This window comes from Alosa sapidissima, chromosome 11 (assembly GCF_018492685.1).
Source record: "Alosa sapidissima isolate fAloSap1 chromosome 11, fAloSap1.pri, whole genome shotgun sequence".
Lineage (NCBI taxonomy): Eukaryota > Metazoa > Chordata > Actinopteri > Clupeiformes > Clupeidae > Alosa > Alosa sapidissima.
This window is the reverse complement of record NC_055967.1, coordinates 21,115,869-21,138,720: the sequence shown is the minus strand read 5'-3', so window position 1 is coordinate 21,138,720 and position 22,852 is coordinate 21,115,869. Positions and strand designations below refer to the sequence as shown.

The window sequence follows — 22,852 nt, the reverse complement described above, 5'->3', positions numbered from 1 at the left end:
TCCTTTAAGGGTTAAGTAAATGTAAATGCACTGCTTGGGGTCAGTGGTGATTTAGGTGACTAGCCGCTGAAAACTCAGACTGTTGTGTGTGTGTGTGTGTGTGTGGGTGTGGTGTCACTATCTGCATGTGTGTGCCTGTGTGTGTGTGTGTGTGTGTGTGTGTGTGTTTGTGAGGTGTGTATCTATCGGCATGTGTATCTATGTCTATGTCTGTGTATGTGTTAATCTATTGGCATGCGTGTGTCTGTAAGTCTGTGTCTGTGTGTGTATGTTATCCGTTTCCTGGGTCAGAGCTGTGTTTAGTCTCCGTCGCGAGTCTCCCCAGCTGTGGGGAGGTTTGTGCAGTAGGAGCCAGGTCAGTCGGAGCTGATGGTGTGTGTAGGTGGTGGTGGATTGAACCGTGGGGGAAAGTCAAGACAACTTTATTTCTGTTGTGTCTGCTGTAGATGAGCTCAGCACTCAATCAGTCAGTTCTTCCTGAATATACAACAGATAATGACGATTTGTTTGACCAAAGCACTTTACAATCAACTTAAACAGAATTATAATAGTTAAAGAGTGGGTGGGTGGAGGACAGTGGGTGGGTGGAGGACAGTGACGGAGGAAAGGTTGATGTTCAGCTGGACAGACAGGAGGAGGGCAGAGGACGATCGAGAAAGGAGAGGACAGGAGGAAGAAGAGAAATGGAGGAAGGACACAGAAGGGAGAGGACAGGAGGGGAACTTTTATGCACTGCCTGGCTCTTGTCCTCCCGTCGGCTACAACGGTAGACAACAAGAGGAATAGTGGGGGTTTCATTTTTTTCATCATTATTTCTTTTTCTTTTTTGTTGCTCACTCCTTCTGCATACCATCCTTGTCACGCTCTCCTCCCTTGTCCATGCCTCCCTCTCTGTCTGCCCACAATGATAATCAAGATGGTCAGCCGACAAAGGAAGGAAACTCCCTACGGTTTTAAAATCCAGGTTCCCAGGCTCTGATGGATGTTTCTCTGTTACATTTAGTTAATATGATACACTCACTACATATGCCCACCTGCACAATATGACATTCAAATGCATACACTAGACTACATATTACATGCAAATACAGTGTCACCCCCCCCCACCCCCCACACACACACGGTCTCACACTTTCACAGTGTGTATTGTTGTGTCTTACAATATCACCACTTCACTTCACTCTCTTTCAACATTACCAGTAGATACACATTCAAGACACACTACACACACCTACACATTCGTAGACATAATCTCTCATCCCAATATAATATTTTCTCTCCATTCACCCTAGTTGACCTGTTTGAAATACTGGAATATGTGTGTGTGTGTGTGTATGCGTGTGAGAACCGCCTTCAGTTTATCCAAGGACGGCTCATATCCATCAAGACTGCCTGATAGCGGTTGCTACAGTGCCTGTGTGAGCGAGACCCTACCATCAGCAAGCTCGGTAGAGACTGCCTTGCTATGATTACTGATTAGTCATGCCAGTACGTGTGCGTGAGATGTCAAAGGTCACATTAGAGTCAGAGCTCAGAGTGGAAATTTAAATGTTTGTTTTGCACACTCGGCGTTAGCACACTGGTGCGGAGCATGTGTGGGGCCTTGTTTAGCATCAGTAAATCAGTGCTTGGATCCGCCCTCTAGACGCTGGTTTTGTGACACACTTGTGAGAACCATCTGTTGTATTGCTTTCACCAAGGGGGTATCTGTAGCCCCATGAGTGCTGTGTGTGTGTGTGTGTGTGTGTGTGTCTGTGTGTGTGCTGATGGTATTGGGGACCAGCCAGACCAGCCAATCAGAGAGAGTGGAGAGAGAACAATAGTATAGTGTGTGTGTGTGTGTGTGTGTGTGTGTGTGTGTGTGTGTGTGTGTGTGTACGCAGGTGAAACTGTTTGCACTGGGGGATAGACCACCAGTTGTGTCTAAACACATCCATTACAAATAATGAGCATGAGTTTGGATAACAAGAGGTCAGGACCTTCACACACACACACACACACACACACACACACACACACACACACACACACACACACACACAGTAGATAGATACACACTCAAGGATGGAATACTGTATGTGTGTCATTTTACCTCCTGGAAGCATTGTGTGTGTGTGTGTGTGTGTGTGTGTGTGTGTGTCTTGTTCGTGAGCGTGTGTATGTGTGTGTGAGTCAGAGAAAGAAGTGTGTGTGGTGATAGTGCTTGTTTACCTAGTGCAGATGTGAGGCTGTTTACTTGTCCTCTCGGTGGGGTTTGTATCACCCCTCTTGGACATGGGAGAGTGTGTGTGTGTGTGTGTGTTAGAGTGTGTGTTTCACAGAGGCCGTGGAGGTCAAATGGTGCCTCCCTTTTCTTCTTATGTCTTTTTCTCACAAATAAATAATGTGGTGTGTGTGTGTGTGTGTGTGTGTGAGTATCTATTTTTTCAGTATCCATCCATACTATATGTATGTTACTTTCTCTCTTTCTCTCACCGACTTTTCCGCTGTGGTAGTCCTCTTAGCCCTGTTGTACTGCTTACACTTGTGAGAGAGAGGATGAGCGAGAGAGATGGAGAGAGGCAGTAAGAGAGAGGAGGAGAGATGGAGAGAGGGAAAGGGAAGGGGAGAGTAGAGGGGAAAACCAGGGGGAGCTGGGTTGCCAAGCAGCGTGAGCAGAGACCCTGGACTATCGAAGCCAGGCATGCAGACAAGAGCTTGGCGATAAGCAGCCTGATAAAAGATAGAAAATAGCAGCAGATTTGAACTTTCCCACCGTCCCAAGATCCACAGGGAGCGAGGAGAGGAGAGGGGTGGGGGGTGGCAGGGGAGGGGGCTGAATCAACTACTTATTGCATCCCTCGCTATCACTATCTTCCCCCGGACAACCAGCAAGGCCATCGAGTGGGTGCGCACACACACACACACACACACACACACACACTCTTAGACACTCACATGCACTTTAATGCACTCACATGCACACTCATCTACACACACACACGCAAACACACACACACACAAACACACACACACACACACACACACGCACATTCACATTAACACACAGTACACACACACACACACACACACACACACGTACATTCACATTAACACACAGTACACACACACACACACACACACACACACACACACACACACACACATACACACACACATTCACATAAACTCAGCACAGAACAGTTGCTCACTTAGCAAACATTTTGTAAATGTAGATCCCTTTAATAAGTTTTCATTACGCACGCATTCTCACAAATACACAAATTCTCTCTCTCTTTCTCACCACACACACACACACACACACACACACACACACACACACACACACAGAGAGAGAGAAAGATGGCCTAGGTACTAGAAGATGATCAGACACAGGGCACGACACACACGTGTACATGTGCGTCTCTTCCTGGACAACATCAGAGAAGCAGCTGTGTCTATAGCAGTATGTGTACAGGAGCAAAACCAACAGGCACACACACCATGCAGAGCAGATGCCATGTCTTTAAAATGCACTCCAATCTCAATCTCTTTCTCTTTCTCCTTTTCTCTTCCTCTCTTACCTTTCTCACTCTCACTCCCTCTCTCTCTCTTCTATATCTTCCACATCCTGTCCACATCATTGTCACACAAGTATGATTTTTTTTTATATGGCTGCACACATACTATACACGAGAATAGAAATTCACACACATACACACACACACACACATGCATACACACACATACATGTACACACACATACATGTACACGCACACACACACACACACACACACAGAAACACATTCTCTATGTGATGGATGTGTGACGGCCTTGAGAAGAGCAGCCATCTCTCAGCTGCTTTGTGTCTGATGGGCTGCCAAGAGGGAGCCATTGAGCCTCGTCTCAAGGGAGGCAGGCTCTCATCCTCCCTACAAGTGAGCCAGGACACACACACACACACACATACTCACACATGCGTATGCACACAATTACACATGCACTCACACACACACACACACACACACAGAGAGAGAGAGAGAGAGAGAGAGAGAGAGAGAGAGAGAGACAGGTACATACACACACACACACACACACACAGAGAGAGAGAGAGAGAGAGAGAGAGAGAGAGAGAGAGAGAGACAGACAGATACATACACACACGCACACACAGAGAGAGAGAGAGAGAGAGAGAGAGAGAGAGAGACAGGTACATACACACACACACACACACAGAGAGAGAGAGAGAGAGAGAGAGAGACAGATACACACACACACACACACACACACACACACACAGAGAGAGAGAGAGAGAGAGAGAGAGACAGACACACATTCCCATGCTCTAGAGTGGTGAACCAACGGAGAGGACAAATAAATAGCCTCACATCTTCACTAGGTAAACACATGCACAAATACAGACAGACAGATAGACAGCTCACAGAAGCATATTATATCATATGCGTCCTTACTGTCTGAACAGACATTTTAAATAGTTATAACAAAATATTGAAGTACATAAGTACACAGAGTTCTTGTTGGTCCAGTGGAATTTGTGTGGAAACAGGTAGAAATTGTTTTCTGTGTTGTGTTTCTACTGAAGCTCATTTCCTTTCAGATTCCCTATGAGTGTAACAAGTACAGTGTGCTGTAGCTGGGGCATAGGGGACCGGTGTGTCTATCTCTAGAGGGTGAATATGTACAGATTCAATGGTGTGTGCGTGCGTGCGTGCGTGTGCGTGCAGTCTGCCCGAGATAATGTGGAATGTGGTTGCTTGTAATTTGAGTGTGTGTGTGTGTATGTAATATTTTTGTGTGGGTATGAGAGACAGTTAAACCCTATCTGGACCAAAAAACAGCATGTTCCAAGAGGGAGAAATCAGAGGGAGATTTATTTTGGCTGCCTTGGATTTGCAGGAATTGTGCCGAGGTATCTGATAGCTGAGTGTGAAGTGGTTTGTTGATCAATGCTTGCAGGGGTAGTTTTTTTCCCCCTGCTTGGAGGTGGTGTGTGTGTGTGTGTGTGTGTATGTGTGCGTATGCGCGTGTGTGTGTGTGTGTGCGTGTGTGTGTGTTAGGGGGTGGGGTGGCATGATGGAGAGGATGAGAGGGGCTGGACGTGAGGAATACCCCTTGCTCAGGACGATCAATCTCTGTGGCGATCCTGGGCAGCTTGTAGCCATGGCGATATCGCTATCTATGATCGCACCTGCCCTCTCGGGCCACAAAGAGCAATTTCCAGAAGGGGGTAGTGAGAGAGAAAAATCAGATCAAATCAGTACCCCTCCCTCTGGATGAATCTCTCCGTCTTTCTCTCTCTCTCTCTCTGTATTCCTACCTCAGTTATATTCTCTCTTTCTCTCTCAGTCTTGCTCTTGCTCTCTCTCTCTCCCTGAATCGTCTCCACTACATTATTATCAGGGAGACAGCTCCTACTCATTAAGGAGTTAATTCTCTGGGTCCTATCTCTTATTAGTATAGTGAACCTAAAGCACTGTGAATTCTTTAAATTTCGACCCCCTCCGTTATCAAATGCAGGAAAAGGGGGAATGGGGGGGGGATATTTAATCGTTTAAGTAGTCTTCCAGGGGAACTATGTTTTTTTTACCCTCCATTTTTTCCTTCATTCCTTCTCTTCCTCTTTTTTTCCCCGACTCTTCCCAGCAATGTAAAGAAATCCCGTCACTGCAGCCCCAGCTTGGTAATTCCGTTTTTTAAGGCATGATGGGGGAGAGGGAAGAAGAGGGAAGGGGGAAAAAAAAAACGACTTGATGAAATTCCACTATCAGCTCCGAACCAATATGCAAAATATCTCACTGGAAATCAAATAGCTATTATGTTTTCATTTCCACGTCGGCGTATTTGCTTAATGAAGAGGAGACAGATCAGACCGGCTGAGAGAGTCTGCAGGAGCCGATAACCGCGAACGGCTCCCAGCTATCCGCCGCATAGAGTGACGCTCGCAGTCACAGAGAGAGAGAGAGAGAGAGAGAGGGAGAGGAGGGGAGGGCAGGGCAGAGTGAAGGGAGGGAGGGGAGGAGAGAGTGGAGGGGTGAACCAGGCTGAAAAAGAGGGTGAGGGAGAGAGTGGGATGAGAGATGCAAGAGAATGATGGAAAGAGGCTATGTCTGAGAAGGAGACAGGAGAGAGAGAGAGAGAGAGAGAGAGAGAGAGAGGGAGGGAGAAAGAAAGAGTGGTAGGAGAGAAACGTGATCCAGACTGAAAAAGAGGGTGAGGGAGGATGTCCAAAGTAGAGAGGGGTGTGTGTGTGTGTGTGTGTGTGTGTGTGTGTGTGTGTGTGTGTGTGTGTGTGTGTGTGTGTGTGTGTGTGTGTGTGTGTGTGAGGGGGGTGGGCATTTGGGCAGAGGATGGCTATTTCAGGGCAAGAGACAGAGAGTAAAAATAGTGAAAAAAGAGTGATATACTGAATATAAAAGAAAGCGAGTGAGCATAAGAATAACTTGGAAATGAGACAAGGAAGTGAAGAGAGAGAGAGAGAGAGAGAGAGAGAGAGAGAGAGAGAGAGAGAGAGAGAGAGAGAGAGAGAGAGAGAGAGAGAGAGAGAGAGAGAGAGAGAGAGAGAGAGATGTTGTGGGTGTGGGTGTCTTGTAAACCCAGTGGGCTGATGCTGGGTGTTGGGATTTTGTTGGGTACTGAATTTAGGGGTTGGTATGTCATGGGGGGGGGTGTGGGGGGTTGTTTGATGTGACCCCCCCCCCCCCTTCAGGCTGGGCCTGTGCATGGTGTGAGGCAGAGTAGAGCGGAACGGAGCGGTGCGGGGCAGCAGGGCTTGATTGAAGTGCTCCGGTGCCCCCATACACATGAATATCATTGGCACAGCTTATCGGCCGCAGCATCGGGCCTCATTATCATAAGCAGGAGAATCACTCAGCCCTGAGATTTGACTGATGGGCCTGACAAGTTCATTTGCATAGGAGGCTTATTACACACCATAGCCATCCTTTCTGCCCTGATCTGTTTAATATTATCAGCTGCATTAATATGCATTATTATTATTACTGTTATTATTACTAGCAGTAATAGCATTAGTAGCAGCAGGAGTAGTGCATTGCACTTGAAATAAAAGAAAAGAAAATCTATTTCTGATCATCAATCATTTTTATATAGTAGAAAATGGTATGCTCTTTGTGTACATTGTGTATTTGACATTTACGCTATTTTGTCAGTTTTTTATGCTTTTATTTATAGGATACAATCCCATTTAAATAGTGAAAGTCAGTCTCTCTCCACTCTCTCTCTCTCCCCTCTCTCTCTTTCACTTTCTCTCTCTGGAGACCCAGATGTCTGCAAAAAGATTTCTGTGAGAAATATCAAACTGTGTAGTGTTTGCCTTACAAGAAGCATCTCACCAACACACAGGCACGTGTGCATGCACACACGCACGCACACACACACACACACACACTCACACACACTCACACACACTCACACTGCCATTCTCCCGTCCCTGTTGTATTCTCTAGGGTGAGGTGCGGATCTGCTGGTCACTGTGGTGGAGGTTCTCCAGGGAGGAGGCCTGAGGGCTCTGCCTCAGAGTGGAACAGTGTCCAGGGAGGAGAGGCTCCCAGGGACCGGCCGGCAGACACCGACAGGGAGAGAGGCGGAAGGAAGGAAGAAAAAATAGAGAAAGGGAAAGAATGAAAAAGAAAAAAGAGGGAAGGAAAAAGCAGGGAGGAGAAGGAGAGGGAGGGGAGCAAGATAAACTGAACTGAAAATCTCTAAGAGAGGAAGACTGAGCCTAAAGATCACTGGAGGACCAGAGAGAACGAGAGTGCTAGATAGAGATCAAAAGGAAGAGGGTAGGAGGGAGTGTCTGAGTTGGTTAGATCCATCTCCTCCAGCACCTCTGTCTGGGCATCAGACAGTTGCCCGGTCCCTGCCAGTCACTCAGTGGGCTTTAGCGGGTGGGGGCCTGGCCACGCACACACACACCCATCCCTTTGGTGCTGTGGGGCTTATCTTCTGCTCCAGCGGCTGGAGGTGACAACATCCAGCATCCAGTATCCAGCTTGAGCCACCCCACTCTCTGCTTCCTCTCACTGGAACCTGCGCCTCCAGGTCATCCATCACCCCGGCAACCTCTCAACAACTCCTCAAGATAAATAACCTCACCGGCCCTATTGGGCTGTGTTGTTGTTTGTTTTTAGAGCCGTGTGTGTGTGTGTGTGTGTGTGTGTGTGTGAGTGTGTGTGTGTGTGTGTGTGTGTGTGTGTTTCTGTGTTTGTGTGAAATTATCTCTAATAAGTTGGTGTTTTATCCCAATGATGGGGGGATGTTGGTAGTAGTGGTGCTGATGGACAACTGACAAAAAGACAAACTGATGTTAGTAGTCGCCCATAATAGAGAAGTGTGTGTATGTGTTAGGGTGTGGGGCATCTTCCTCCACGTCCACTTTATTTGTATTCTGAATTTAAAGTGTTTTAGCGCCCTGAGCTCTGATCAATGCGTTCCTCCTCTTGCGCGTAAAATTTCAAATCAGGTGCGCCTGAGGTGAGGAGGACTGTTTTTGTAGTGGAGTGCGCGTTAAACCCTCTCTCACTCGTCCCTCTCTTCCGTCTAAACATCCTACTTCACGGATTTTTCTTCTGAAGTTTTCTGATTGTCTGATAGACAGTCTCTCTCTTTTTTGTTCTCTCTCTCTCTCTCTCTCTCGTCCCCGGCTCTGATTTGGACTGTTGTGGACGGCGGTTATTAGCGTGAGAGCCTGCGAGTGGTCGTGTTTAATCACCGCGACTAAGCACACAGGTTTGATGTGTTGTCTCTATGTTTAATCACCGCGCTAAGCACACAGGTTTGATGTGGACGTGGAGTTAATAAAGCAGTATCTGTGCAGCCTTCATCAGCTTGCCACTTTGTTCTTCTTGTTGAAGTGCCAGCCTAGACCGCCGCTCATATTCTTATTAATATTCTCTCACTTTCTCATGCGTTTTTTAATGGTTCACAGCTATTTTTTGGAGGCAACTCCAGCTTATGATATTGACAGTGTTTGTGTTAAGCTGTCTATGTCTACATTTTTTGAGGCTGCAAACCAATCAGCAGTGGTTCATTTTCATATGAACTGGTCACTGTGCAGTTAGCAAGGTTAGGCTAAAATGAAGACTTTTGCACCTAGGCTGGACAACATACATTTAAAGGTAGCCTATGTCACATTATGTGAGTCTAATTTCCTATTTGAATGTGCTGCAAACAAACGATGTAGTTAATGATGTCGCTTAACATTTCAGCAAATTTATCTCAAGCTGCCCTGTTCCTATCGAGTTTTTGGAGAAGGGAAAAAGACGGTTAATGGTTGAATATTTCTAACGCCATGAAAAGGAGAATAGGGGCAAAGCTGAAAGTTTTCGCACCATTTGATGTCTCAAAGCAGTGATGCGGTGATTGATTCATTAAACCAGCACTGTAATGGGAAAGGAAATCATAATTCAAACTTACATTTAAAACACAGAATATAATTGGAATTTTAAACAGAGAAGTTCCTTTGTACAATTATGATTAAAGGGAAATTAATTGTATGAAAATGTCTTCACAGATATAGAAAATTAGATCTCCCAAAGCTCGGACTACATAGGCTAATTTTAAAAATATTGCGTCCGGGATCGATCTTTTTCTTTCCTCCATTTTTTGTTGAGGTCCAAATCTAACTGTGTTAATTTTATCTGAAATTACAGTGAACCATGCGGGCGTGGAAGTCGAAATTAGCCTAAAGATGTTTCATTTACAAAGACAGAAACACTTTGTCAGGGAGCGATTGTTTCCAAGCATTATCTGCGCCTCGTTTTAATTGCTTTGGAAGTGAAATTACAAAATTAGAAAAATTGCCTTTGCCTTTTTCTACAAGTCTCTTTATTCACGGGTATTGTTGTGTGCTTTGTATAGATTATAGGCCTCTTTGTTCTAAAAGTGTAAATATATACGCCTCCAGTCACGGCTTTAGTTCGGAACAATCCCCTTCGTTCATCACAACTTAATGAAAATTAATTTACAAACTGTCGAGAAAGGGATCCCTAATTTCCAACTGTTCTTAATTGCCTTAAGGTTTAAGGTCTATGCCCTGTTGAAACATTGTCTTCATTCAGCAGCTGTCAGTCTTATTTTCTTCATTTTACGTTAAATGTTCTATTTTTTGCCTGGGTCGGTTTGAGTCCGTTGGGAGAAGGGCTCATGTAGGAATGAATTAACATGCAGACGGGCAAATAATGATCCAACTGGGAATAGCTGCCCTGTGTAATAATGCGATCATTTGTCTTAACCATGGGAATACCTTGGTTAATAAATTCACATGAACGCATCAGTCCCTCCCTACACTGAATGTAAGAGCCTATCTAGGCTTGAAAGAGGCTATAATACTAGTTCTACTTTGCAGAGGACATACCCTATAACATGGAAGAGAACAGCGGTAGACCTACAAATCCTTAGATAAAACGGCTAAATAAAAACCATGGTTATCAGCCTTAATAAGTGTTAAATGGGCAGGTTTTATTTTATTGCCTCAGTGTCTCATTCCCTAAACACCGGCTGAGAATCGGGTGTGTCTGCCGATGTCATAGACAATTCTTTATAATTTTCTTTATAATTCAGTATTACCTAGAGCCAATTTGTGATAAACTGAATAATTATTTGGGTCCTAGTTTCAGCACAGCGAAACAAATGATATAAATCCCTATATTGTCAGCAGGGATTATGGAGGCGAGATATTATAGGTGTGAATTAATCAGTGCTTGGCCTCTGATACAATACTTATCCTGTTCATTTAGCTTGTGTCAGAAGGTGCTCCTCAATTAATCCTATGGAAAATACCTAGGCATCAAAGGCATCATCAGCATTTTAACTTGGAATCACAGAGGCCTACTGAGTTAGACAGGCACTGACCCATAGGGCTGTATAAATGTCCACCTCTTGGGAGGTGTGCTGTGGCTTAAAAAATGTTTTTTGATTTTTAATGAAGTATAATACATATGTATATATATATATATATATTAAAATGAGACCTGACAATGAGGTGCCTAAATAGATGCAAATTTGATCCCACAGTGATTTTACTATTTCAGTGTCGGATTGCTGTAGGGGAAAAAAGTCATTGGTCACTCTGTCTTGGGCAGCGTCTGTGTCTTTCTATGTGTGTTTGGTTGCTAATGTTCAAAACTCTCTCTCTCTCTCTTCCTCTCTCTCTGTCCTTGATGTAGGTTCCATCGGTGACCTGGACACAGGTGAGGAGAATCCGCCTGACGATGTCAGCCTATCGGGTGAGGAGGGTGGAGCCTCGGACCAGGAGGACTCGGCAGAGCTGGATGGCTGCAGTCCGCCGTCTCTCACCCCACTCTGCAGCGAAGGTGATACTTGCACCACCACCCCCAACAGCTAGGTGGCGCTACTACAAAACGCCTACCCTCCAAAGTGCACACCATCCTGGGGAGGCCTTTTTATGATGATCTTAGAATCCTTGGCTGTCACATCTGAGTGGCCGCACTGGCACTGACTTGGCACAGGTGCCTTAAGGATTTGATGAATGACTTTTGGACCTATCCCAGAGTGTGGGCATGACCTAAGAAGGGCAGTCTGTGTGTGTGTGTGTGTGTGTGTGTGTGTGTGTGTGTGTGTGTGTGTGCGCGCATGTGTGCCTGTGCGTGCGTGTGGGTGGGTGTGTGTGTGGTGATACGTGTTTCATTTCTTTGTAAGTATAAGTATATATACTCTTTTGATCCCGTGAGGGAAATTTGGTCTTTGCATTCATCCCAATCCGTGAATTAGTGAAACACACACAGCACACAGTGTACACACAGTGAGGTGAAGCACACACTAATCCCGGCGCAGTGAGCTGCCTGCATCAACTGCGGCACTCGGAGAGCAGTGAGGGGTTAGGTGCCTTGCTCAAGGGCCCTTCAGCCGTGCCTAAACTGGTCGGGGTTCAAACCGGCAACCCTCCGGTTACAGGTCCGAAGTGCTAACCAGTAGGCCACGGCTGCCCCCCTTTGTTCAGCCTCAGTGAAATTATTGATATTTGGCAGTTTGCATGCCAGACAGTAATGTGATAATGTTGCTGCAATGGACAATATTCACCAATCCAAGAAATGCAAATGTGGTTTGGCAAGGCAAAAACGTTGTAGAGCATCAGTCATTTTTCAGCCGTACATGCGAGAGACAACAGAGACAACCATCTGAATGTTGACACCATGCTGGTAGTAGGGACACAACTTCTTTCACTATCAAGGGGGGACCTGCCCAGAAATGGGGGTTTAGATACACTTTCACATGGCCTATGATCCTAGATACAATCTGATGAGTGCAGAAATTTGAATGTGTTTTTAGTCGAATGCAAAGAGAAAAATGAGAAGCAGACTGTTAAAAACTAAACTGACGTTTGGAAAGGTAATATGAGGCACGAAAAGGGGTGAAACACAGGTAGGTTAGATCTACTGCCAAGAGAAAGATGATGCCCAAAGATGTGCAATTAATAGAATGACACATTGGCAATATGCTTCAGGGCATACAGGTGAATGACCTTGTTTATAAGCATGACCCAACAAGCAGGAGAGAACTTAAGCATGAGAGACAACAGAGAGAAAAAAAGTTTATCCTAAAGAGAGAGGTAGGTGGAGAGGAGAGGGAATTTACTTAGTGCCACCTGAAGTTATTGCATGGCTGTATTTCTTTTGCAAATGTCTTGTGTGTTGTAAAAATTGGAGCGCTACTTCATCTGTGCTATGATTGCATTTAAGTGTTTCTGCTGCATTTAAATATGACCAAAATAGCTAGATAGATGAATATCAGAGGTCACATACTGTATACAATATTTGGGTGTATATGGAATAATGACCCAAGACATGTGTGTGTGAGGAAGGAAGAGAGAGGAAGGGACTTTTAGGGAATGTTTTGGTGTCTTATAAAAAAGTACTTGAGGGTACTAATGAGGGTACTAATAAATTAAGATGGTACTAAGAAACAGAAGCTTTGGGTCACTCAAATGCTACCATTCACTATACTTCATACTGTAGCTCCATTTCTGTATTGAATCCTGCAGTGGACTGGGGTTAGTCTTTTTTGCCGTTAGTAATTTAAAATTCCTGTTTTTCTTTTTAATCTGGAAAATTCCTGCTCTTGTGAAATTTAAGGCCAGACTGATAAGCGTCTGTCCGTTGGCTTTGCTTGATAAACGCATGGAAATTCTGTCAGGTGCTAATCGGGAGTAGATTAGAGATTATCCCTGTGTGTGTGTGTGTGCGCGTGTGTGTCTGTGTGTGTGTGAAAGAGTATGAGAGGTTGAACGAGTGAGAAGGAGAAACTCAATGCTCAGTGTGGGTGGAAACAGTGGTGATTCATATTTCACATGATTTGTATGGTAGGAGCAGGCTTCACTCAGTTTCTTATTTCTTTTTTAGAGTGCTTGGCCAAACAAAATAACTAAAATCAAAGATGAAAAAGGCAGCACTTTGCATACAAACGTGTTTATTGCACAGATGTGTTTTGGCTTAGTGACTTCCTCTGTGCAAGTGAATGAACGTTACGACCTTACCTATAAATATTTCATATGTCATTAATGTCTGTGTTCAGAACTCCCAACATCTGCGGCTACATCAACGGTCACATGTGTGTGCAGGCCTGTGCAGGTTTTGGATCTTTTATTTCACTTTCTTATAAATTAGAGAGAGAGAGAGAGAGAGAGAGAGAGAGTGTTGTAATTTAATATGTTTATTGGAAAAGTTACAACCCATCATTAAATAAAGAAAAACATATGGATAGCAATAGACACAAAAACAGGTATCCCATGAAATACACAAGATATCGTGTTCTGAGTTCTTGAAATAAAGAAAGACACCCATCTCTCACAATGCTTTGTCAATACAAGAGAAAAAGCAAAACGAAATATCTGAATGTAACATTATATGTAACATGATCAACAATTTAACAACACTGTAATTATTATCATCTTAAATCATTGGTTTTCTCAGTTGACTCCCTTTTTCTAAGTTTGTAAGGTCCTTCCTTCATCAAAAATTAGCATCACTGACAAACTTTTGTCTGTCAGTGACTTCATTTTTCACATGCAGCCGTTTTGACCTTTCAGTGTCTTGAAGAAACTTGCTCAGGTTTGCTTTCGTTCTATCGATTCCACCCACTCAACACCTCATTTCCATCTCCGACACCACTTCCTCGTCCACCTCTCTCAACAGTAGTTGGCCAAGCCATTTCAACAGCACGCAGCTACTGAGTGGTGGCTCCATCTTAGAAGTCACGGTTTTACCTGCAGCCGGTCCAGCTTAAGCAACTGCACCCAGGGCCTGCTCTTCAGCAGGTAGGGGCAGGAAGACAGCATGGCCACAGGAGACCAGCTACAGGGGACCAGCTACAGGGGAGTCAACCCAGGTGTAGGGAAGCCAGTGGAGAACTGGCTGAAGGGGGGGGGGGGGGGGGGGGGGGGGGGTGACGTTTAGGAGAATTGATCGAATGGGGTGGGGGTCTTTTGTGACAGGCCTGTCCATCTTTTTTGCTCTGTGCCTTTATTGCTGAATCTCTCAATTTCCATGCAAGCTGTATTGGATAAATGAAAAAACAAATAATTGCACTATTCATACGAGATGCGGACAATGTTTCCATGCTCAACAACTTCTCCAACTGCTACACTGGGTTCTTCTACACAAACTCTGGACTCCACTTCAAAATTGGGGTGCCAGGTTAGCTTTTTATTGTTCCCAGATGTACATATTAGCCAAATACAAAACAGACAGAACAGACAAAAATGCAAACATAGATGATTTGGAACTCCGGCCCTGCACTTAGCATGAGAGAGAGCGAGAGAGAGTCAGTGAGAGGGAGAAAGAAGAAAGACAGATAGAGAGAGAGAGAAAAGGGAGAAAAGAGAGAGAGACCGAGAGAGTCGGAGAGAGAAAAAGGGACACGTCACCATGTTGTTTGTCTCTCTCTCTTTGGGTTCCTCCGTTGCCTGGCACGGCCATTATCAGTCTTCTGTAAATCAAGTGTGTTTGACAAACCTGCTCTTTCAACCTGCGATCAATACCAGGTCTTTATCAGGCCAGCACTGGCTAATAAAGGCAAGGTCCCTTATCCGCCATCTGGGAGAGAAAGACACAAGTGATAACCACCTGATAACAGAGAGAGAGAGAGAGAGAGATGGAGAGAGAGAGAGAGATGGAGAGAGAGAGAGAGAGAGAGAGAGGCAGAAAAAGAAAAAGAGAGAAAGACACCAAATACACACACACCCTTTGTTTTTTCATTTTGACATGGACCCTTCAGATGAGCTCGTCCCCCTGGTTCCGTGTCGGTCAGGTTGGATGCTGGGATTCGGGCCGTGCCGTCATCACTTCCTGTGTGTCGATGTGCCGACGCGGGCCGTGCGATGTGGACCGCAGCTGAAGTCCTTCTCCACATCAGCGGAACGCTGATAAAGAACAGCACACAGAACATTTAATCATATGAGGGGGCAGGGGGGATGTGTGTGTGTGTGTGTGTGTAGTGGAGGGAGGGCTTTGTCCGTGTGATTCCCTTCAGTCGAGGTCTCAGTGGTCATTATGACCGCAGATGAACAAAAACAAATCTGAAATCTCACATGGCTCTCCCCTGGATGACCAGCTGGCCAAAATCTCTCTCTCTCTCTCTCTCTCTCTTTCTCTCTCTCTCTCTCTCCTTCTCTTTTTGTCTCTCACTCCACAGGGAGAGGGTAAGAAAGCAGAAGAAGAGGGGAAAGGAGATGTTGAGGGGAGGAGAGAAGAGAATCGTTGGGCAGTTGGGATTGGAAAAAGAGGAAAAGGAAACCAGTTTGAAGGGGAAAGCGATGTTTGAGAGGGAAGGCTGCTCAGTGCTGGGAGTTCAGGTGGTTGGGTGACTTTGCCCTGCAGCTGTGACTGGGGAAGTTGGGCTTATCAGATGGAGAGAGGCTTTTTTTGAGCTGTGTGTGTGTGTGGGTCTAGACTTACAACAGGATATGTGTCTGTGTATTTGTTTGTATGTTAGTTAGCGTGGGCGTGTGTGTGGGTGGGTGTATGCATGTGTGTGTGTGTGTGTGTGTGTGTGTGTGTGTGTGTGTGTGTGTGTGTGTGTGTGTGTGTGTGTGTGTGTGTGTGTGTGTGTGTGTGTGTGTGTGTGTGTTAGGACCGGGTGCAGGTGGAGGGATGGTGGCAGAAAAGCCTCTGTCGACTCCTCCTGATGCCTCCCTGTCTCTGCGCCGATGATATGGCAGATAATATTGATAATATTAAATGCAATAACTGTGGCTGCAGCTCCAGTCCCAAACTCTGAGCGCTGCGGGATAAAATCAATGTGCCATTCAATGTGATTTATAGCTGAAAATAATGGCACTGTTTAGACTGGGAGGGAGGTGAGCCCTGAGTTTGTGTGTGTGTGTGTGTGGGTGTGTTGTGTGTGTGTGTGTGTGTGTGTGTGTGTGTGTGTGTGTGTCTGTCTGTGTCTGTGTGTTTAGCTGGGTTGGGCAGGGTTGGGTTATGGTGGGACAGGCTGTGTTGTGTGTAAAAATGTGTCTGGGGTATAAGGTTGGAGTGTGTGTGGTTGTGTGTGTGTTTGATAGGAATTGAGATATTAGAAAGTTGGATATAACGTCTGACTGCATGTGTATGGTATGAGAGAGCTGGACAATAATGTCTTATGGATGGTGTGTGTATGTAAAATGTGCGGATGCTGTGTGTGTGTGTGTGTGTGTGTGTGTGTGTGTGTGTGTAAAAAGCATGAGGGAGTGGAGTGATTTATTTGCTGATGTTGATCTAATCTCCAACTGTTACATTAATAACGGCAAACTGGGCCCCGGTATGTCACGTGGGTGGACATTTATGGCTGGTATCGATCGAGAGCTATCGCTGTTTATCAGAGCGGGAATGCAAGGGTAAACATGCCCTTTGTGCACATAGATGAGCTGTTATCGGGGGGTGGGCTGGGGGGACGCTTGGTGCTCAGGTGCAGGGGGCCCGGGGGGTGAGACCTACAACAGACCTCTCCACCTTGGAGCCCAACACACACACACACACACACACACAGACACAGTGAGAGAGAGACGCAATATCAGCCCTCTCTGGCTTGGCACACACAGCAAGTCATTATTAGCTTCAGAGAGAGGAGAGATAGAGACCTGCAATCATTGCTGTCATCTCCTTTGATCATGGATGTGTGTGTGTGTGTGTGTGTGTGTGTGTTTGACTAATCACCATCATCAATGACGGATATATTGATGCTGCTGATTAGAGAGGATAGGCATGTCCTGGTCTTTGATGAGTGGAAGATTTTGCCCTCATGAAGGAGAGGTACACACACACACACACACACACCACCCTTTTGAGAAAAAAAAATCACTCTTGCTCCTCTTATTCCTTTTTTGTCCTCCTGGTCTCACTTGGCAAATCAAAAGTGTGTGTGTGTGTGTCTGTGTGTGTGTGTGTGTTTTGTAAGGTGTCATGTTTCAGACATAGAGGGGAGTTCCCTCTCTGGAGGCTTTGATCAACAGACAGAAACCAGCAAATACAACAATGTCTGAACTCTCTCTCTCAGACACACACACACACACACACACAAACACACACACACACACACACACACGCATGTACAATTCTGGCCAAAAACATCAGGTGTCATCTGTACAACAGACTAAATCCTCAGCAACACCTTTTAACAATGATCTTTTTGATGGCACATTTGCTTCCAAATAACAGCACAGAACCAAAAAGAGTTTAAAATTACACTCCAACCCAAAAATCAGACAGGCCTTTTCCAAATAAAGTCTGTAACCAAATGCTGTATTAATGAGCAATTAATAATTGTATTGATTTATTGTTTCATTAGGGGGATACTGATAACTAAATAAATAATGCATTTCTTTCTTTTTCAGTCTTCACACATATGTAACACACACACACACAGACACACACACACACACACACACACACACACAGATCCTACTCAGAAATCCACCCACCCTTTACAGTATAGCTCTAACCTGTAACCAGTCCCGCATGCCTCAGTGCTCTATGCTCACTTCCTCACACAGAGCCCAAGACGCACGACTCTCTCCTGGGTCCTGACGAAGAGGAGGAGGAAGATGAGGAGAGAGGCCCTACGCAGAGCGCTGAGGAGGAGGAGGAGATGGAGACAGAAGGAGATGGAGAGATACACTGGATAGGTCCAGGTCAGTCTGGCCTTAAGTGTTTATGTACACTACAATGTCCAATCTGTCTGTCTGTCTGTCTGTCACAGTTTTTCCCACCACTGTTTTGTAGGATCTTACTGCTTGTCAATGGCATTGAACCTGTACACTACACCAAAGACTCAACACTAGTAACAGATATGTTGCTACTATGGTTAGTAATATGATAGAATGACTTAGAATAGTCATAGTGATTATTTAATAGTAATGTGTAATAGCCTTATGCTGTCCTGGTTTATATTGTAGTGTTGAAAAATACAAGAAAGAATGAAAAAAAGAAAGAAAAAATAAGAGAAACCTTTTTCTCAGTATTGGAATGTCTTTTGTTTTTATTTTGTGTTTCACACAAGTACACAGATCTTATTTGATTGTATTTGGTTGTAGAGTATTCATACTCTTAATTCTATCCACGCCTAACTGCGTGCCAGCATCAGACTGTCCCTTAGAATTTAGTGGTCTCTGTCCACACTGAATCTGTTAAATATGCCGTTCTGTTGTGTCATGTTTCTCATTCAGTATAACAGAATAACGCGAGTGACATGAAGAAAAGACAAACAGGGCGTTTGTCAGGTTTTCCTCAAAATGGCGTTTGTCAGGTTCTCCTCAAAATGTTGTGCTGCATCGCTCTGCACAGCACATTGTCACTTCGCCTCCTGTTAGGACATTCGGATTAAAGACACAAACTCAAAAGTAGTGAAACTGATTTTGTGGCTGACGTTTGTTCGACACCTTGTAACATGAAGGCAGCTCAGCCAATGGGCTTAGACTCTGTTGATTGCGTGTGTCCAACCATAGCACCATGGTAATGGGGTCAGAGGTTGGCCAGTTCATCCTCTCTACTCTGGGCTCATTAGCGATCATCACAGCCCAGTTTATGATTTTATTAGCGCCACATGCTCTATTTATGGTGTCATTATGTGAACGAGCGTTTCTCACTTGATTCTTATATTCACGTGTATTCATTTAGCTAAATTCCCGAAGCGACTTATAGGGACTAACATCTAACATACACGCTGCAGTGCAAAATAAGATCTTAAAGTCAGTTAACACTCGGTCTGAGAGACTAACAAAAAATACTTGATTAATAATGATTCTTAAATAATTATTGTCAGTGCAAACTGATTGTATTGTTTTCGTTTCGGTTGTGCTTTGGATAGTAATGTTATATACTCTTACTTGTGCTTGCTGTGATTCTACAACCAAAAGCTACAATAGGTGAAAAAGGACAATTTGAAGCGAAATAACTGGAGTGTGTCACAATATGCCATTTGTACTTTCAAAGCACACCCACACAGTAGGGTTAATGTGTCTAATAGAGTTTGGGTATCGAAGTGTATTATCGAAGTATACCATGATTGACATAAAGCGATTGATTATTTTTCCAGTACTTCGACGTTTCAGGTGGCAGCAGTACTTGTCTTCGAGTTTTGGAATTTAAATTGAACAAACAAACAAATAAACAACAACAACAAAAAAACAAGCAACAGTCAAAAATGTGTTAAGATGACAGTCCTGTATGCTCTATCAAAGCATGTATGTGAGATTTTATTTCGCTGCTCAGTCTTGATTTAGATTAGCAGGTAAAGGAAAGAGAATGCCACTCAGCACCTTTGTACACCTTTACTGAGACTGGGCGCACAAATGAAATTAAAATGCCCGTCTTGTGATAACATAACTTGAAGCCACAGATGTAGCCGTCATGAGGCACACAATGGGAGCGGTTAGTGCGACTTGATGTGATTAATACTGCTACTTCCTACATTTGTTCCACTTGAAGATCGTAGACTGATCGCTTTCATGCCATTGTGACTTAGTACCCGTTCTTCCCAATAATTTTTATTTAAAGTTTTATTTAAAATTTACTCATTTTTATCTTACATGTTTTTATCTATTTTCCAAGATGGTTATTAATAATGGCTTTTTCGCAAGGTAGGCTACGGTGGACATAGTATGTATATTGGAGTTTTTAGTGGTAGCGAAAAGTAATAAAATATTTTGCCCCTTGAATATCTTTTATCTTTTGTCTTTATCATCAGGTTTCAGTGGCCCTTGCTGTCAGCTTCACCAGCCAATCATATCTCGAGCAATAAATATTTAAAACCTGATAAGAACTAATTTATCATGACATGTCAGTCTTAGAGACCTCCTCAACATCTATCTTACTATCTTACTCCCAGCTGACATGGGTATGACACCACTGATGGGAAGGTGTGTGTATGTGTGTGTGTGTGTGTGTGTGTGTTATGTGGACTTACGTGGTTTGTGTTAAACAGTCTGTGTTCAATACACAGCCTCATGGGCATTTGCAGTCAGTATTTGTTTTGTGTTTGTGGCACCTAACACACAGAGATGAATATTCTTGGAAAAGACATCTATCACCATAGCAGTGTATTGTGAAGTTAGTCAATTTTAAGAAGACCAACAGACTCTCTCTCTCTCTATCTCTCTCTCTCTTTCTTTCTTTCTTTCTTTCTTTCTCTCTCTCTCTCTATCTCTCTTTCTTTCTCTCTCTCTCTCCCCCTCCAAGTGTGTGTGTGTGTGTGTGTGTGTGTGTGTGTGTGTGTGTTAGGTGTATCTGGGTGTTTTGTCTGCCGGTGATAAAAGTCTGGGGAATGGAAAGGAACAGAATACTGCAAATAAAAATGAAATGTGTTATTTTTTCCCCAAGTTATGCATTTTAAAGACGTTTTAAAAACATTATCTGCCATAGAGTAGGTTAGGCAATGCAGATTACCATGTTTTGATCTCTTCGTATTTCCTGATATTGCTGAGAGCTGTGTGTGTGTGTGTGTGTGTGTGTGTGTGTGTGTGTGTGTGTGTGTGTGTGTGTGCGTGTGCATGTGTGTGTGTGTGTGTCTGTTTTTTTGTGTGTTTGTCAGTAAGTAGTCTGTATGTGTGTGTTTCTGTCTGTCTTTCTGTCTGTCTGTGTGTGCAAATGTGTGTTTTGTTGTATTTGTTGGTGAGCTATGTGTGTGTGTGTGTGTGTGTTTTAATTCCTCTTGTGAGGATGTTTTCATTATCGTGCTGTCCCAGCCTGTCCGTTTTAACAGTAATTGGAGCGATATTAATTGCCGTGTGGTTTCTGGTTGATGGCAGTGGTGTGATGCTAGTTTGATAGGCCCCCTCACAAACTAACTGCCGGGAGAGGGAGGAGGGATGGGGGGGAAGAGAAAGAGAGAGCAAGGGAGGGAAAAGGAGAGAGAGAGAGAAAGAGAGAGAGAGAGCAAGGGAGGGAAAAGGAGAGAGCGAGAGAGAGATAGTGCGTCTATCAGTGCTGGAGCAGCCGCTGTCTTTATCAGAGGCACGATTGGCAAAAGGGAAACTTTGACCGGTCTGAATTTTTCTCTTATCGTCAAGACCCCCCCTCCTCTCCTCTCCTCCTGCTCTCTCTCTCTCTCTCTCTCTCCACTCTCCCTCCATCCATCCACCCCCCTCCACAAGTCTCTCCATCACTGCTAACACCACACCACCTCTTCTCCCCACTCCCTACCATCCCAAACACCCATGCAGACGTGCGCTCTCCCTCCTACGTGCACCCCCCCCCCCCCCCCCCCCCCCAACCCTCAGTGTATCAAGAGTGGAGTCGTGGTGGACGTGGGCTTGTTCATACTCTCGTTTACCCTCTATCAGCGATTTCCCACAAGCCTTTGGGAGAGGAACAGTTTTGCCTGGGCGGAAAAAAGGGCCTTTTTTATCAGCAGACATGAGCGTTCCTTTCGCCCTACTCAACGCTAGTCAAAGAAGCGGGCTCTCATTTGCTGTTTTTTTTTCTCTTAGTTTTTAATCAGAGATCTGCCCAGTGCTTGCCCATGACATCACTTCCTGTTTGAGACATGTCCAGTGTCCGGTCACAGCCTAGGGGTGAAAGCTTAGCAGAGACACAGAGTCTGTCGTAGAGGACAATTGCCCTTGGTATCGTCTTTCTAATTAGATTTGTCTTTTAACATTTAATATCCAGTATTTTACAGCAGTGATAACTAAACTCCTACTTGTGTTTTATTTTTCCAGACTGCAGAATTATTTATTATTACATCTAATAAACAACTCTGCACTGTCCATGCTCTTGTCTAAAAGCCCAGTCCTGAAATGTCACTATCAAATGGAGACCCAGTAAAAAAACGAAATGAGAAGCGATACAAGGAAAAGGCAAACACGGCGGTGTACGTTACATTCATTTTAGCGATATATGTAGGTAATAGTGGCATGTGTCCTGGCCATTTTAATTGAGGTTGATCTTTATAGAGTGTTTTATAAGGGTGGGGTTGGTATTGTGTGTGTGTGTGTGTGTGTGTGCGTGAAAAGGGGGGGGGGTTGTGGGTGGCGTCAGCAAGGCTGAAGTGACAGGGATGGTTTGATATGGAGGAGCGGCTGTATAATCTACTCCGCGTCCCTCTGCATGATATGCAAAATAAATTATTAAGGGGGGGTTGGGGGGTGGAGAGAATTATCTTTAGAATGACCTTGCTGGCTGGAGGGTTTGATATTTTCCTCACTGCTTAAAATTCTTGATATGCAAATGACCGTCACAGTAATCCCCTCACCGGGCTGCTCACAACCAGACGCTCCTGCCTTCTGCTCCAGAGTCTGTCTTGCTCTCTCTTTCTCTCTCTCTCTCTCACACACACACACACACACACACACACACACACACACACACACACACTGTGCCCCCCGTGCCCCCCGCTCCCTTG

The 22,852-nt window shown here is 44.6% G+C and overlaps 1 protein-coding gene across 2 annotated transcripts in view; it reads left to right on the top strand.

Moving 5' to 3' along the window:
• zfpm1 (zinc finger protein, FOG family member 1) overlaps positions 1–22,852 on the top strand; it is a 90,754-nt gene that overhangs the window by 28,694 nt on the left and 39,208 nt on the right. For both annotated transcript variants that reach the window (XM_042109497.1, XM_042109496.1), the window contains 2 exons: positions 11,185–11,331; positions 18,006–18,143. In XM_042109497.1, coding sequence (XP_041965431.1) covers positions 18,101–18,143 — 43 coding nt within the window. In that variant the 5' untranslated portion in view covers positions 11,185–11,331; positions 18,006–18,100. The remainder of the gene's footprint in view (positions 1–11,184; positions 11,332–18,005; positions 18,144–22,852) is intronic.